Source organism: Panthera onca, chromosome B4 (genome assembly GCF_046562875.1).
Source record: "Panthera onca isolate mPanOnc1 chromosome B4, mPanOnc1 haplotype 2, whole genome shotgun sequence".
Taxonomy (NCBI): Eukaryota; Metazoa; Chordata; class Mammalia; order Carnivora; family Felidae; genus Panthera; species Panthera onca.
Genome location: NC_138345.1, coordinates 72,170,359 through 72,188,715, shown reverse-complemented (window position 1 = coordinate 72,188,715; position 18,357 = coordinate 72,170,359). Strand labels below are relative to the sequence as shown.

The 18,357-nt window shown below is 38.0% G+C and overlaps 1 protein-coding gene across 2 annotated transcripts in view; it reads right to left on the bottom strand.

The window, feature by feature from the left end:
- ANO6 (anoctamin 6) overlaps window positions 1-18,357 on the bottom strand; it is a 200,186-nt gene that overhangs the window by 71,252 nt on the left and 110,577 nt on the right. For both annotated transcript variants that reach the window (XM_078449926.2, XM_078449927.2), the window contains 4 exons: window positions 17,373-17,501; window positions 2,368-2,433; window positions 1,080-1,367; window positions 759-872 (listed from right to left, as the gene is read on the bottom strand). In XM_078449926.2, the coding sequence (XP_078306052.1) occupies window positions 759-872; window positions 1,080-1,367; window positions 2,368-2,433; window positions 17,373-17,501 (597 nt within the window). The remainder of the gene's footprint in view (window positions 1-758; window positions 873-1,079; window positions 1,368-2,367; window positions 2,434-17,372; window positions 17,502-18,357) is intronic.

The following is an 18,357-nucleotide window of genomic DNA, read 5'->3' as shown; positions in this document are numbered from 1 at the left end:
TCATGAACGATGTTATCGGCCAGAGAAGTGCTCTTGAATTTGAGGAGCTGCTGTCATCTCCAAGCGCAGTCCTTAAAAAATGTCAACACTATGCAGTACTGCCATCACGACAAGAACTCTGACAGATGCCTTTTTAAAAGCCTTGTGATATTCCAGGGCACAGCGAGAAGATATTTCAGGGGGAAAACGTCTGTGACAGAAAATGATACACAAAAAGATCTAACACATATTTTGCTTTAAAAGAACTGAATACTTTGCTGGTTGATAATAACATCTGTCAGTAATTAGGAAAGTAGCCAACGCTTACATTGTACTTACTCTACACCAAGGATGGCTGTAACATGTGACATGGATTAATTTCATTAATCCTCATGACAACTAACCCTATTAGGTAGGTATGATTATGATCCCCATTTTACTGATGAGGACACTGACGAACAGAGAGGCTAAATGACTTTTATAAGGTCATCCGGCTAGACAGTGGGAGAGCAAGGCCCAGAGTCCATGCTCTTAACTGCTAAACTGCACTGCTTTCCACATGAACTATGGGACAGCTATGGTTTCATTCCTTCGTTCATTCACTCACTTAAACCAAGGGCCTTCTCTTTGCCTGGGATTCAGCTGTGAACAAAACACCGTGGTTCCTGCCCTAAATGAGCTTGTAGTCTTGCAATATACTATCTTCATTTTACAGAAGAAGAAATTCAAGCTCAAGAAGATTAGCCCTTCTCTCATTTCATTTTTGCCATTTGACTTACATCATGGAGAGGGAAAGCGGCTTTGTAGATCCCAGAGCTGACAAGTTTGTTAATCCCAAACTTTTTAACATTATCTCTTACTTGATACTTGATCCGACAGAGGATGAAGTAAACCTAAAAAAAATTCCAAAATAGAATGCATGCTTTATTCTGTGTAACTAACAAACCATTTTTTACTATTGTAACTAGAATCTGTTTTCTTTGGGGGGGGGGGGGCAGTTTTTAAAAACAAAAATAAACCAAGCAAACCAGACCACTAATTATTCAAACAGCAGGTTCCAAATCACTCCAAGACAGCAACTGAACTTGGTTTAGACTTACAATGCGGCTTCTGGTGGCTGGATTGAAGAAAGTATCTCTATCTTGAATATAAAAATCATTCATCCGGTTCTTCTCAAATGGGGCAGTGAAAAACTCTTGCTCTGGTTTGATGATACTTTCATCCACTTGGAGGACTTTGGTAAACCAGCTGAAATTACCAAAGGCTGAGGTCCGCGTTTTCAGATCATTGGGTTTCAGAGGCAATTTGATGTGCATTATCTCAGCATACGTACATAACACTTCCCATGGGGCATGTACTTTTACAAATACAAGCTTATCATCCAAAATCTACATTGGAAAAACAAACACACAAACCAGGAAACCAAACAATTGTTTTCATAATTTTAAAACACATGGATTTTTCTTATGTTGCTGGCAGTTAAAACACAGGACACTGGGAAAAGTGGAGATAAAATAAAAACAGTCTTGCCCGCCATCATACATATTTGCCTTAAAGATAATTTCTTGGTTCAAATTATTGAGCAAGTAATTAAACACTCCTTATCATACTCCCCTCATAAAATTACTGTTTTTTAAAGTAGGATCCATGCCAATGTGGGGCTTGAACTCACGACCCTGAGATCGAGAGTCAGATGTTCTACCGACTGAGCCATCCAGGTGGTCCCCAAATTACTATTATTTTAAGTAAAGAAAAACAAACTTGTTAATTTGCCCATCATTCCATCCAAATTGATGACTAAAAAGAAAAACACTAGAATATTCATTGCAGTGTTAGTTTAATGATAATTTAAAATTTTCTAACCTATTATAAGATTCTTCAATGTATTATATATCTGTTAAATATCGTATTATGTGTTCATTAGAAAAAGATGTTGATGTAGAAATGCATTTACTACACATTAACAGGAAGAAAAGCAAATTATACAACCATGAAATAATTCCTTTTGAAAGGGAAAAATGTATATATTTTGGGTAATAAAAGAATTTAGGAGGACCACAAGGTTATTTATGGATGATTAGAATACAAAGGATTTTTATTTTTGCTATTCTTACATTTTCTAATTTTTTTGTAAATGATTGCTTTTTGTATATAAAAGAAGAAAACAATCACTTATACATGCATTCAGTATTACATTCTTTGGCTATTAAAAAAGATGTGCTGACTTTGATCAGAAACAAACACACCTTCTATAATGCAGATTTTAACAGACTCTCTGTCCCAGCCTACAACTAGGGCCTGGCTGGAGTTGCAAGTTTCAAATGCAAAAGACACGCAGGTTCCCAAGAGCAAAAGTCAGCCAAAGATTGGGAAGGGTCCAACACTTACCGATCTTGTCGCTTCTAACTGCAGGCCACCACAGATGAGGTTAGATTCATATGCTCTTCTTTTTCTCTGTCAAAAGAAATTGGAAACTATGTTAGGCCCTTTAGTTTTACCAAGGGCAGAAAAAGTCTTTTTTAAGAAAAACAAAACCAGGGGTGCCTGGGTGGCTCAGCTGGTTGAGTGCTGGACTCTTGATTTCAATTCAGGTCATGATCTCAGGGTTCGTGGAATTGAGTCTGGCATCGGTTTCTACACTGACAGCGTGGCACCTGGTAGGGATTCTCTCTTTCTCTCTCTGCCCCTCCTCAGCTTGTGCATGCATGCATGCACTCTCTCTCAAAATAAATTTACAAAGAAGAAAAAAACAAAACCAGTTTGTATCTGAGAAAGAGATCTATCTGCTCAAAATGGCACATAAGCAATGAAGGTGCTCTGGCTATTGGTGATTTGTGGGTATTAGATTCCAAGGTGAAATGCCACAGAGTATACTTAGACTCACTTATCACTCTGGAAGGCCCTGGTTGTCTCCATGGATTTCTGGCTATTTGGGATGCATATCTGTGGCTTCAGCACAATTCCAGAAACTTTTTTTTTTTTTTTTTAACTTATAAGCGTTTTGGCACACAAATGGAGTTTGAGTCCCATTCACTGATGTTATTTACCAGTTAGCCCAGATCTGACATTCTAGACATATCAGACATTCAAATGGTCCAATTTCTGGATATGTATATTTCATCTCTACATGCCTTGAACAAATTCAATAAAATAACACAAACAAATTTGACAAAATTCAAAGGAATGTTTCTCTGCAAGACTGAAATGCACATGAAGATACAGTCCTCTAAATCTACAAAAGTTGGGAACTAATTCATCGATAACAGCTCCATCCACGTTACACAGCTATTTGAAAAGACGCAGAATATACTGTATTTGTTGATATTAAATTGTACCTGGCTAGGCTTTTGTCAAGCAGTGTCCTAAGCTGTAAGGAAATCATGTCGAGGTAGAGACTTGTTTAACCTTTTAAAAGAACACTTGTAAGGATGACACAGCTATACTGCTTCATGAAAGCAGGAAAATGAGTGAAGATGGGGTGAAGCATACAAACCCTGAAAGCAGACTGCCTGTGTTCAAATCCTGGTGCCATTACTTATCAGCTCCTTGACCCTTGGCAGGAAACCAACTCTCTGTGCCTCATTTTCCTCCTCTTTAGAATGGAGAAAAAAACCTCACTCTTCCTTTTGAGGGTCTCATGAGGATTGTATGATTCAAACCACTCAAAACACATATACTAGAATTAACATTTCTAGTCATCACAGAAAGTTAACTGGACCAATGCTCCCACCTAAGACAACTGAAAAAGCTAGATTAAAAAAAAAATAGATATTTCTTAGGGGTGGCTCAGCCGGTTAAGTGTCCAACTTCAGGTCATGATCTCATGGTTTGTGAGTTCGAGCCCCGCGTCAGGCTCTGTGCTGACAGCTCAGAGCCTAGAGCCTGCTTCCGATTCTGAGTCATCCTCTCTCTCTGCCTCTTCCCTGCTCATGTTGTCTCTCTCAGTCTCTCAATTAATAAACGTTAAGAAAAAATTTTAAAAATAGACATTTTTTGATTTCAGCAGTTAACAAGATAGGGGAATTAGTGCATCATGGCCTTGGTAATCCAGCAGTCAGGCGACTTTGCCCAGGGAGCACTGTTCACAACTTGCCGATTGTGAAGGGGCAGAGCAGTGGCTGAGCTGCTGTGCTATCAAAGTGCCTAGAACATGGAAAGTGGCTAATAAATAGAAAGGAGAGGGTGCTGTATGACAAAGACCAAAGGTGAAAAAAATATACCTAGTATTTGGCTAAATTTGAGTCCAAGTGGAATCCTAACATATTTTGTGGAAGTATGGAAACAGAACATTGCTTTAATTTTTACTTATTTAATAAATGGTTATACAGTACTTACAACATGGCAGAGACTGGTCTAAGGGCTTTCCAAATGTAATACTTTTAATTGCTTGTTACAATTTGAGCGTGCAATGGTCACTTAGAGAAAAACCATCAAGTGCTACCAACTTCCCTAAATATGAACAAGCGACCTGACCTACCATATCCCCAGCTTCAACTTGGGAAGCTCCTTCAGACTCATCCTGCTTCTACCTAAGCAGTATTCTTCAGTCTAGATCCTAACCCACATTTTCATTCTGGCATGGTGGTCCAGTCCTTGTACCTGACTGCACCTTTCTTTACTATTGCTTAAAAGCATTCTTCGATCCTGTAAACAATGTTCAACATAGTGCTTGCCACAGAGTATTTGCTCCATACATGCTTGTTGAAAGAACATATTCAACATATGCTTCTTAATTCATTCTACAAACACTCCTGAGAGGCATCCTGTAAAGTACTGAAGAGTAAAAGAAGAATCTAAAATAGTTTGCTATAGGGGGACTATAGAGAAACCAGCACCCAGTGACCTAAGACCTTCCAATATGGAAGGGCTGAAACATTTCTTCATGTGTTTCATGATACTGTGATGGGCATTTGTTGTTCTTTATGGCCACCCAACATTCCAACTCTCCCCAGAGCCCATGTCCACTAGAGTAGATAAAAACTCAGACGCTCTCCTTCCTGGTCTCCTGTGAAGTTCAGCTATTTGCATACGAGCTAGGCCTTGTCCATCAGACCAAGCACTCCAGACTCTCACTCTGAAGCTGGCAACACAAAGAAGCTGGGCCAAGCAGAACTCATCTTGCTGGGTATTGGGAGAGTGAATGCCGGTCCCAGAGAGAACAGAAGTAGAGGTTATGGCAGATTGTGGGCATTATTGCCGGTCAGTGCTGCTCCTGAATACCTGGTTTCCAAGCTTATTTATCTAACCCTTCAGAAGAACCTGTGAGCTCCCTAACATTCTTCGGAAGAACTCATTGTCTGCTTAAGTTAGAGCTCATTTCTGTTACTTGCCAGCAGAATCCTGATGGATACAGTAACCATAACTAGGGAAAACTTGTTAGCCTAAAACCTAAATCACTGTACAGGGGAGGGGGGGGGTATTCTGAGTAGACCAGACACTCTGACTTCTTCTCCTTCAGGGAAGATGACTCATCCTGAAGCTGTACAAAGGGCAACCCAGACTGTCTCATTAACAGGATCCATGACTGTGTCTTCTGTATCCTTTAGAAGTCAGTCAGGAAAAATTTCAGTTAGTTAGAATGTGAAGGCTCAGGCCCAAAGATATTCACTCTTGTAGACAAATGTCTTTCTAGTTAGAAGAGCAGGAGAATCCGTCAAAAGAGGGACTTCTCTGGTGACTAAATGGCTATTTTAATAAGTGCTGGCATTACGAAATCACCTAACTGTGTTAACTGGCGTTCTTACAAATTCACAGTTACCACTACAGTTAGGTCCACTCCTTCCTGGCCCCTACTCATCCACCAGGCAGCTGTTCCAAACTTTCAAGGTAATCCTCACACTCCACACCTAACTCTAGACTTGCACACTCTGCAAGTGACCCTGCCTCCTTCTTTGCAGAGAAAATGGCAGCCACTCACGTGAACCCCTGCTAGTGTCTTCCCTTCTACCTATCAATAGCTAGCTGCCATCTCCCCTGCAGTAACAAGACTACATCCTTTTCCTATCTTCTTTTGAGCTTTCAGCAGTATCTTCTTTCTGTTTATTCTTTCCTCTTCATTGCTCTTACTCCTCAGCCAACAAACACTTTAAGCGTTTCCCATCCTTAAGAGTATTAAATCCTTCCATGGCCCTACTTACTCTTCGATTACCATCCCTGCCTCTAGAGATGTGTCTTTTAATCTTGAGATCCTCAGCACTTAGAACAGACCTATAAAAAACCTGCAATAAATGCCTGATGAATGAATAAATTGAGTGGATGGTGGATCGATGGCTGCCTATTATACAGGAATGGACTGAGTTGCTACTGACTGTAGCAACTGAGCTCCCCTTTCCTGAGCCCCCGCAAAATGTTCCACGAACTTTTACTTACGATTATTATAGAGTATAACAAAGAAGAGATACAGTTTAATTCTGGAGTGTGCTAGCACAAGATAGCTCAGGGACATCCAGAGTATCAAGTGATTTCCAGATACCTTGGAGTCTGAATTATTAGATGACAAAGGGGGATGGTTTAGAGAACTGGAAATGAACCAACCTCACAGAAGGGCGGTTCTGTCATCCAACATACCAAACACAAACCACTCCTGTCTTGGTTGTATCAGCTGTATCACCATGACTGTGGTGACATGCTGAACTGCAGAAGACATGTCTCCTCCTCTATGGAATTCCTAAATTGATGCTACAACTCCTTAATGGCTTCATGGGACTCTCTCCTCTCAGATTTTACTCTACCAAATCGCCCCTTTAGCTCCTGCCAATTTGGTTTTCCATTTGGAAAATAATGGCATAATGGTTAGATGCAGAGTCAAAATTCAAACCCAGATTCTGTGACACTGGACAAATAACCTAAATCATACCAGTATCAGTGGCTTCATTTCAAAAATTGGACAAGAAATAGCTTTATCTCATGTTTCTTTAAGGATTGAATATGATCATGAGTAAACAGTCCTCAGCATCATGCTTGACCCATAATAAACCTTATAGACATGTTAGCCATATCCTCTTTTTCTGCCTTTAAATTTGTTCAACTTCCCTTATTTCATTAAATAAATAAATAAATAAATAAATAAATAATAAAACTCTCTTTCCCCTGCAGGCTTTAGAGGTCCATCTCTCTTTTTTAATGCCTAATATCTAAACAAAACTAGTTAACCTCAATCCACTTGGCCTCCACACTGTGTGCACCAGTGACCCCCTAATCCTCCAGTGGGTCGCCAATAACATTGTTTTACTGGAACTCCAAGAAATGGACCTTAATGTTGAATTACTCAGCCCTCTTCTTGACTCTCCTGTATTGCTTGGTCATCCGGTCCTCAGACTACCTTTTCTGATATCTGGTGAATGTGTATATGTGCGTGCGCGCGCGCGCGAGAGAGAGAGAGAGAGAGAGAGAGAGAGAGAGAGAGAGAGGGGGAGAATGTCCTCTTCACTCTCTGAAAGTTGTGAATACATCTTTACACCTCCTTGCTTTTCCCTCATTTCTGTGTATAATAAGGGAGGTCACTGATAAGAGTATACAGCACATGTGAATATTATAGATGCAGAAAACCTTAGAAATACTTTTCTTCAGTCTCATTTTAATGGCTTGGTAATATTCTCTTGGAGAGATGTACTGTAATTTATTTAACAAATCTCAAATTGGTGGATATTTAGGTTGTTCCTAATTTTCACTATTATGAAAATCACTGTAGAACAGTCTTTGTGCATCCATTATTATTTCCTTGGGATAAAGTCCTAGAAGCAGAATTGTTAAATCAAAGAACGCATGCAATTTTAAGTTCTTTAATATGTATTGCCATACTGCCCTCCAGAAAGGTTGTACTAATTTATCCTATTTTAGTTTTTATCTAGTTCTTTACAAAGAACTCCTGAGATATTTACCTGATTTCTCTCAAGATAATTGGTAGACCTTGGAGTTGGTTTATAATGCCCTCTATTTTACCACTCACTATAAATACTTAAACAGCTGAATCAAGGATAGGACATTTTTATTTGCTTAAACATGTTAATCTATCACCTTGGAGTTACTTTAATAAGACAGTTCTTGTTATTTTCCTTTGGCAAGGCAATTCACAAAGAACTAGTGGAATATTTTAAAAATTGATCAAACCAGTTTTCTGGGTTTGTCAGGTAGCTAAAGTAAATTAGCATATGCACAGTATTTGTCAAACAGGCACATATCAGGAAAAGACTACTTAAGATTGCTTACATCTGTTTAATATAAAATCATCATCTTTGCTTCTCCGTAGAATTCACACTTAGATAAGTAACAGCATTCTTGACATTTAAAAAAAATTAAGGTAGCGCTGTCCTCCATGTTAAAATGAAAGAAAGTTAATATTGCATACTGCCTGACATGGCCATTGTCCAATAAATACTTGTTGAAAAAGTGAAATATAAGGTCACACAATTTCTAACAAAAAGTGATCTATGTGCCTTGTTGGAAAGCCTTACATATGTGAACCTCAACTATGTGCCATGCTCTATAGTCTACGGTTTGTATTTAGCAGCACAAAATAACCAAACTAGACTCTTTTGGCTCTGAAAAATGCCCAGTCATACTTCAGACTGTGCGATAAATTCTTCTGTCTCTAGGGGAACAAACTCAGCGGCATTGTAACCTGGATCTTTTTTTTTTTTTTTTTAACCTACTTCTAGTAAAGCCAAAATGACTGTAATCATTGAGGATCTGTGTACATCATGAAAAAGATGGATGTGATTCTATTACTATTGGTGGAGAATGATGCTGGGGGATAAGAACCTCTATTCCACCCCAGAAACTGGAATTTTATTCGTATCTCTTTTGAGAGGTTAATACAGCTGTCAGAGAAATGAAGAATAAAAGCAATCAAAATCACAAAGGACAGACGGGCATAATTAAGGAAGCTTTCTGTCCCTAAGCACCTTAGATTACACATCTCATTTGGCTTAATAAAGTCATTGTGGGGAAGACTGGCTTGTGAATTACACAGCAATAATACTGATTGTAAACACCAATCTACTATTTTCTTTATGTCACCCAGCTTTTTCAGGATAAAAAAATAGGGGTTGGAATGCCTACAAAGTGAAATTACTGAACACACTGTAATGATAATAAAGCGCAAATCAGTTGGGATTAATGAAACACATGCATAGATTAATTTCACATATTCTTACAGCTTTGTTAGGCAAAGTACTGATGATGCTGTCAGAGTATTTTTCAACTTGCCAATCTTGGTTAAGCCTACAAAGATGAATGAGGAATAAGTTAAAGGTACTTAATTTGTACAAAAAAAATTACTGTCTAATTACTCTAAACGCTATTTATTAGTTATATATCATGTGCTCAAGGTTTGGTAAGTGGAATAAATTATTTAATTGGAATTTAATTTAAGTTCACATGTTGGTGATAAAATATTTAATGTGAGTGGACTGATCTGATGAGGAATTTACTCAAGTAGGTAGTGTGTATTCTCTAGGGGACAGAAAAAAGATGAGCATTCTAAATAATAAGCATGGAATAGAAGCAAATATTTAGCTGAAATTCACTTCAAATTTTCTTTATAAATTAACATTTTAGGTGTAATTATAAAAGACAAATGCTCTTTGTGGGTAACTTAGAAAACAGAAATTTTCTGAGAAGGGGAAAACTATCATCTAATAACATCTCACTGCTGAGATAACTACTGTAAACATTTTAGTGCAAGGTTTTCCAAATGTACTTACTTATACAAACAACTTGGAGCACTGGCTTCAAATGCAGATTTTTTGGGCTCTTCTCCTGGAGATTCTGACTCAGTAGGTACACAATGCTGTCTGAACAATCTACTTTCAAGGAGCAAAACAAGTGCCTCTTCTCAGACAAAATTAAGAAACACTGCTTTTAAAACACGCCTTCTCTATGTATATACAGCAGCTATTCTTCTGTGATGATTTAGCCCTTTCAAGACTAATCCTTACGAAAATTCAGCATAGTTCTTTTTCCCCATCTTATACCTTTTAAAAAGTGAGACACATGTGTATGTTTGGGACAGGGCAAATGACAGCTTCTTCCTTCAAACCTAAGGCCAGATCTCAGAAGGACCAGGCAGGGAAAGGAAAGGATTTTCTGTTCTCCACATCTTTGTGAGATGAAATGGAAGAATCAGGTTTTACTTATTAGAATTTCAGGGTCCTTTTTGTTTGTCTGTTCTAAGGACAGTCTGGGCCCAAGGACACTTCCCATTTTGGGAATAAGAAGATTTGGGTTCATTGCTCTTACGCTGAGTACTCAAAAATAAAACCAAACACGCTTATACCAGGCGACACATTTTGTAGCTGTGATGTGAAACTGCTGATTCTAGTTTACTTTATTCCTTTTAACCTGCAATCCTAGTATAAGCAAGGAGGGTGTAAAGAAAGGAGATAAAAATATAAAGGGCTCCCTACCTTAGTCTAAAATGCTAACGAGTTGAAGCCAAACCTGATTTTGCTCCCTACAATAGAAGAGAGGACACTTACCAAAAGTTATCTGGGAAGGTAAAACCAGCCAACAATGGTTACCCATCATTTCTTCTTAACCTATCCTAAGATGAGCCTCAGGTTTCCAATTCATGGACTATCTGCGGTGAACATGTCATTTCCAGGAATTATTTTATACTGTTCTGATTCTTCATAATCCCCTTCTGCCATCCCTTTGGTTCTTCAATTTGGAGAAGATAGGCCAATGTTAAGTCTAGTCAATCATGGCTTCCCTTTTACGGGGCTCCATGGAATAAATTTCTTTCTGGGAGATTATCAAAACATTATGTTTCTTTTGGACAGTTTTATTTTTATTGTGTTAAGACATTAGACTATATTATTAATAACATCTCCCATTTTCTTTGGCTACTAGGAAACTCAGAGGCAAATTTATAGCTCAACACTAACTTCTGAACAGGACCTATGGTTACTTAAAAAGTCACTTTATTACTCTGACACCTGGCTTCATTTTATTTTCTTGGACTTTACATTTGTCACTCTGTGTTTCTCATCTAATTACTTTTCATTCTTGATATTATTTCTGTAAGTGACTTCAAACACTTTATAACAAATTATAAATAAACTATGTTAATGTAATATTAGCCTAAGTAAGGAGCTAATGACTGGGAAAACCATACATTGCGAGCTGAAGTCAATAATAAATGATTTTTGAGTTATTTATACTGTTATCATCTATTGGCCACAAATGACCATATATTTAATGCACATAAGACTTAATGAGGAGTCAAGCCATGTGATCCCTCAATAGATACAAAAGAAAGCATTTGATAAAATTTAAAATCCAGTTATAAAACTCCTAGCAATCTAGGACTAGAAGGCGACTCCTTTAACTTTTTTGAAGGAAAACTGCCAAAATTTGATAGCAGTTGTGATATTTAATGGGGGAAACTTTAGAAACATTCCCATTAAAATCAGGAACCCTATAATAGTGACTACTATGTGTTCCTGGTTTTATTCAAGAGGTCTTAGCCATTGCACCTAGACAAGGAAAGGAAAGAAGTATAAAGATGGCAAAGGTAGAGCAAAACTCTCATCATTCATAGATAATGTGGTCTTTTTCACTTAAAAGATCCATTGCAAATTATTAGAACTAAAGAGAGTTTATCAAGTTTTCTTGGTAGAACTTATGAAAACCAATGGACTTTATACACAATAAATCACAAACCACAATTTAAAGTGCTTCTGACAATAACAACAAAATTTTAAAATAAAAATAGTTAAGGAGTGCCTGGGTGGTTCAGTAGGTTAAGCGTCTGACTTCAGCACAGGTCATGATCTCATGGTTCGTGGGTTTGAGCCCCGCATCAGGCTTTGTGCTGACAGCTCAGAGCCTGGAGCCTGCTTCAGATTCTGGGTCTCCCTCTCTCTCTGCCCCTCTCCCACTCATCCTCTGTCTGCAAAAATAAACATTACATTTTTTTAAAAAAAGAATAGTAAAAATGTACAAGATCAGGGAAAGATAAATACCATACGATTTCATTCATATGTGGAACTTAAAAAACAAGACAAATGATCATAGGGGCAAAAAGAGAGAGACAAACCAAGAAACAGACTCTTAACTACAGAGAACAAACTGATGGTTACCAGAGGGGAGGAGAGTGGGATGGGTTAAATAGGTGATGGGGATTAAGGATTATAATTATTGTGATGAGCACCAGGTGTGGTATCTAAGTCTTGAATCACTAAATTGTACACCTGAAATTAAAAATAAAAATGGACAAGATCTTCATGGACACTGTTATAAAAGTTTACTAAAAAATATAAGACCTCAGGGGTGCCTGGGTGGCTCAGTCGGTTAAGCGTCCGACTTCAGCTCAGGTCATGATCTCACCGTTTGTGACTTTGAGCTCCGCGTCGGGCTCTGACAGCTCAGAGCCTGGAGCCTGCTTCAGATTCTGTGTCTCCCACTCTCTCTCTCTGCTTCTCTCCAGCTAATGTTCTGTCTCTCTCTCTCAAAAATAAATAAACATTAAAAAAAAAAAAAACTTAAAAAAATGTATAAAACCTCAGTAAATGGAGAGATATAATGTGTTCACTGTAGTAGAACTTTTTGATGAACTTTGAAACATGTCCAAAGAGATCTCTTCCGGCTTCTAGGCAAACATTTCCAGCCTCATGATAACTCATCTAAAACAATGGATAACAGTTTTAAAAAGCTCACAGGATCTGGAACCAATTAGTTAGCTGTCTCACATTATTTGAAAGTTTGGATACAATTTAGTTCGATTGCTCATTTCTCAAAAACCTCACATTCTATGGCGTCCACCGGCCAGATTCTTCTGCTGCATACTAAAGAATTCTTAAAGTCAGATATGAAATACAAATTTACATTTCCATACAAAAATTCTCATCTAACTTCAAGGAAATGAATTTTCTGTTAACTTTTAGGAATGGCTTGTGCAGATAAAAAATTAAATGAATAAAACACTTAGTCAGGATTGCTTATATGGTCTTTATGCTACCTAGACCCCTCCACCCTCTTTACCATCCCCTGAATTCTACCTTTACTTGGTCATAAACTCATATGTTGGAAGGGAGGTCAAGGGTCATATGAAACACAATTCAAAATAGATCGATTCTGCCACTTGTTCGCAGTTCTAGCAAAAGGAAGTGGAAGAAGCATTGCTAACAAAACTAAGCAGAAGGCGTTGGAGAAAAATATAGAAACTTGTTTTATTTAGAACATCTCTGCTCTTCATAATGTACATGGAACATATTTAGATATCACTAATCATGTACTATGCCACACGCTGCTGGCTACCTACTGAACAGTCAGTCACTTCCCCCTTCTTCACTGCTAAGAAAAGCCTGATGGTTTTCCAGGTATTGGGTGATCAGGCAATTTAAAAGATGAAAGGCTAATCTTCATGTGTCTGTGGTAATGATGGGAAGAAGTAATTCCATTGTCTTGCCAACAAGAAGTTTTGGAACAGACTGTGACAGACCATGAACTGTGAAGGCAAGTCTGCTTAGGGCCCTTCTAGAGGAGTTTTCTTCCCCCTTAAAAAAGGGCATTCCCTCTTCTCACCTCCAGATGCCTTGAGTACAAGAGCCATCTTGTAACCAAGTGAAGTCAGTTTAAGAACAGAAACATAATGAGGCTGGCAGGGCAAAGGATGTTATGAGTTCAATTCCTGATGACCTCTTTAAGTCAATAAATTATCCAACCCAGAAATGGTTTTACCTCTAGGCTACACTTTTTTTTTTTTTAAGAGAGAGAACACACATGCACATGGGGAATGGGCAGCGGGAGAGGGAGAGAGAGAATCCTAAGTGGGCTCCATGCTCTGTCTTAAAGCCTGACTTGGGCCTTGATTTCATGACAGTGAGATCATGACCTGAGCTGAAATCAAGATTCAGATGCTTAACTGACTGAGCTGCCCAGGTGCCCAGATGCTTTTATGGAGGGCTATTTCTTAAGTGAGAAAATTATTTCCTTTAGCATTTAAGACATTTTGAGTTCTTGCAGAAAAACAAAAAACAAAAACAAAAACCATTCAAACTGACTCAGTGCCCAGGATAGTGTAGGCTAAATGGGCATGCATTATTGAAACAACTTATAATCATTCCCCATGCCTAATCTAAATGATTAACACTTTTTATCTTATTTAAAAATATTTTTAATGTTTATTTATTTTTGAGAGAGAGACAGAGACAGAGTGCAAGCAGGAAAGAGATGGTAGAAAGAGAGACACAGAATCTGAAGCAGGATCCAGGCTCTGAGCTGTCAGAGCAGAGCCCTACATGGGGCTCGAACTCACAAACCATGAGATCATGACCTGAGCCAAAGTCAGGCGCTTCACCCACTGAGCCACCCAAGGTGCCCTGATTTGTACTTTTTAAAGGAAGGTGTGAAGTTCCTGAGGTATTTTCACTAATATAAAGGGACAAAGTGACATGCTATTTGGAGATTTAGCTAGAAAAAATATTTTCTCTTCTGTTCATGGGAAGATGTAGCCTTTTACTCCTCTATGTTTTGTGGCCCTATTACTTCTTTCTCCATTTCTAGAAAAGTATTTAACAATACTCTTTAGATCAGCCACTGACAAAGTCAACCTTGGTGTTGCTTTAGGAAATCAGTATGATTTACACATAATTTTTTTTTTCTCTCAAAGAAAACAGGATTTTGGAATTGCCTTTCCTTGGTGGAGTCCTAAATCCTGAATAAGGCCTGACAGAGGGTATGATAGAACTCACAAATGTGTTTCTGATTAATAAAAATGTGATTCCAAAGCTGAGCTTTAAATTCTGGTGGAGTCTAAGGAATATGTACAAACACGGTCTCAAAGCACTTCAAAGCACGGGTTAGAAAAACCAACATCATGGTACATCTATCCATGAGTTCAGAGACTGCCAAACTAATGACTTTTTTTCTCCTGATTTATGAGAGTTACCCTGGGACCTATTTCTGGGTAAAGCAAATGCAGCACTTATTAATAATGTAAGCAGCTCTAGGGCCCCTTCACCATGGCAGTGAAGCTCTTGTCTAAAACCAGAACTGTTTCCTTTACACTTTAATGGATTAGATTTGTTTAACTTACTTTACATAGTGCTTAGTGCAGTTCCACTGGCATAGGGGTGCTTAATGAATATTTGATGACGGTGACTATGACTGCACACAATATATCTTAGTGTCCACAGGAAAATGATAAAACACTCTAAGCTACATTCCTCTAGTGATGAAATCATATAATACCAAAAGAGGAGTCATGCCTTTTCATGCTAGCACACTGTTTTAAGAAAGCCGGAAATAAGAGTAAGGGCATAGGAATTACTATTATCTAATATGATTTAATATGTGCTAACAATTTATATCACATTTCTACATAATATTTTACTTAATCCTTACCATAAGCCTATGGACTAGGTATTGGAATTCCCATTCCCTGAATCTAAGTTGCCATTAGTGTGTGATGAACCAATATTTTACATATCCATAAGAAAAATTCAGCCAATGAAATTATGATATGCCATTTGTAAGACATACCCTGATTTTAAAAGATGTCAAAATGTAAAAATAATATGCATCTCAAAAATGATAATGAATATGATACTGACCAGAAAATTCATTCAAGTCATATAGCCAGTTAATAGGTATGGCCAAGACTAGCCTGCTGCCCACCAAAGATTCATGTTCCACTTCTACAATGTGGAGTTCCTACAGAGAAATGGCTGTCCAGCCAGAAAATACATTTTCCATTTTCCAGAGTTCGGACCAATAGAATGTAGCAAAATTGACGTCATTTCCAGGCCAAAGTGGTAACGAAGCACATCCTCTCCATCCTCTCTCTTAAATTATTATTTATGTTGATTCCTAGGATGATTTTAGAAACTACCTGTTGAATATGGCAAAGCTTCTGTGTCAGCCTGGGTCCCTGAATGACTGCAAGGGACCAAGCCTTACCCATACCCCTAAACCCATATTGCCAAACAGGGATGCTACATCTGATTTGACATGAGAAATAAGTAAACTTTTATTATGTTAAGACATTGTAATTCAGAACTAGTTTATCATATCAGCTAGAATTACTCCAAATAATTGGAGTGGCAGAATTAGAATGTGAATGTTAAGTTCCAGTGCCTGCGTTTACTCTGTGATACCATGTGAATGCAAAACACGAAACTTACCCCTTCCAAAATAAACACACGAAAACAGGCATGATTGCTTCGTTTTAAGCAGGTTTCATCAGCTGGTTTGAAATAATGAGCAGAAATCAATAGACTTAAGAATGATGTATTTCAGAAAGTCCAGAGAGAATAATTTAAGCTCTGTATATGAATACCATAGATGTGAGAAAAACAAACAAAGAATGAGGGAGTTGTTTTCAAAGTGGGGAAAAGTGACCTATGTATGCTCTCTTCTTTTTGTCCTGTTTCAGCTTAATACAGTTTGGGTTCAGGTAAAGGAGATCCAGGTATGTTATAAGCCTAGGCTACTAAATGGTTTAATATCTCAAGATAAAAATAGTCTTGTTACTTAAGAAAACTTGAAGAAGAGGAAAGGGAAGGAGGAGCAGCTTGAATGGCAACGGATGAAAAGGAAGAAAAAGGAAGTGATAGAAAATGGAAGAGGTGACTAGCACAGGTTCTAAATTCAAGACAAGAATTTGAACCATGGCTCCACTATTTGTTGGTGACCTTGGGCAATCATTGTAACCTAAGGGTCAACTCGGTCATCTACAATGGTACAATAACAGAAGGCACCTCGTAGGTTATGTAAAAATTAAGTGAGACAATGCATGCAAAAGGCACCCAGCATCCATGAGTGAAAGCACACTGAAGGCTAGTGGTTACTACACTGGCTATCATCACTAATCTTCAGCGTCCCTTCCCAACCTAGTTGCAAATAGCCAAGTATGATTTTAATGTAAATCTCTTCTACAGATAGAAAATCCAATTCCTTGGTGGGGTGCCTGGGTGGCGCAGTCGGTTAAGCGTCCGACTTCAGCCAGGTCACGATCTCGCGGTCCGTGAGTTCGAGCCCCGCGTCAGGCTCTGGGCTGATGGCTCGGAGCCTGGAGCCTGTTTCCGATTCTGTGTCTCCCTCTCTCTCTGCCCCTCCCCCGTTCATGCTCTGTCTCTCTCTGTCCCGAAAATAAATAAAAAACGTTGAAAAAAAAAAAAAATCTAATTCCTTGGAATAAAGTCTGCCTTTGGCTGTGAAACCAACTGAGGTTAAGAGCCTGAGGAAGTTTCTGCTTCAAATTAAAAAATATATATATCCGTTAACATGCCTTGAGGGAATGATGAGCAGAGAAAATATGAAAGTATGTTTGGTATATCATATTTCAAATACCGGTTTCACTTTATTGCTTACATAAAAATAGCACTTTTTTTTTCATTTCACGATATTATAAGAAATAAAACGGAAAATAGCACACACAAAAAACTTACCCTTTGTTTTTCATTTGAACCCTTTTTATTGGTTTCTTTTCTACTTTCATCTTCATACACTAGAACAAAGTCGATTCTTCGCTGACCGTCATTAAAAAAGAGGGAGTCGGGTTTTCCATTAAATTCTTCCTGTGTAGGAAAACAAATTTTAATATAATTTTTTCAAAGTGTCAATTATAAGTGTTTATTTTCTAGCTTTAATAGATACATCATCGTGCTTACTGAGAAAAAGAAATGCACTGATAGTTACTTAACTAAGAGGTCACGGTCACCATGATCTTTGCGAGCACAGTTTGTTCTGGGTGAAAGAAGTCCTTGAATTAAGCAGTTTATGATTATTCTACAAACACATGGGGAACTATCAGTATTATGTATGTAAACACAATCATCTCAGAATTATTCCCTCCTCGAACAGCAAAGGAGAATGTTTGCAAATAAACACAATAACCAGAGGTGCCTATCTGAAGTACGGAGGTTCATTTAGCAAGAAGAAAAATCTAAGACAAAGCACTATTTATGAAAATCCCATCCTTCCTAAGCCATATTTTCATGGCTTCTCTCTGGACCTCACCACTTTAGGAAGGTACCACTTTATAACCCTAAACATATGCCAGATGATGCATAAACACATTTTGTGTTTTGATAAACACAAAAGCTACAATGGTTGTTGGTATATGTTCCTGAATCCACAGAAGATACCCCTTCACTCCTACCAAACAAAACAAATAAATGACCCTGGCAGCAACGATAAATAAATAAGCCTTTAGTTCAGAGCATAAAAGCTTTATGGCTTAAAAACAAAGAAATAATGGCAGAACTCGGACCTACTAGAGTCGAACAACTTTTATTACCATGTGGATTTGGATAGAATTATTTTAATTTTCTCTAAGCAAAGACTTGGGTTTGTGTTTCTCACACAGCTTGTCAGGATGCTCATGTGAATTTTGTTGCTGTTGTTTAAGAATCAGACTACTTTTTAACTGAT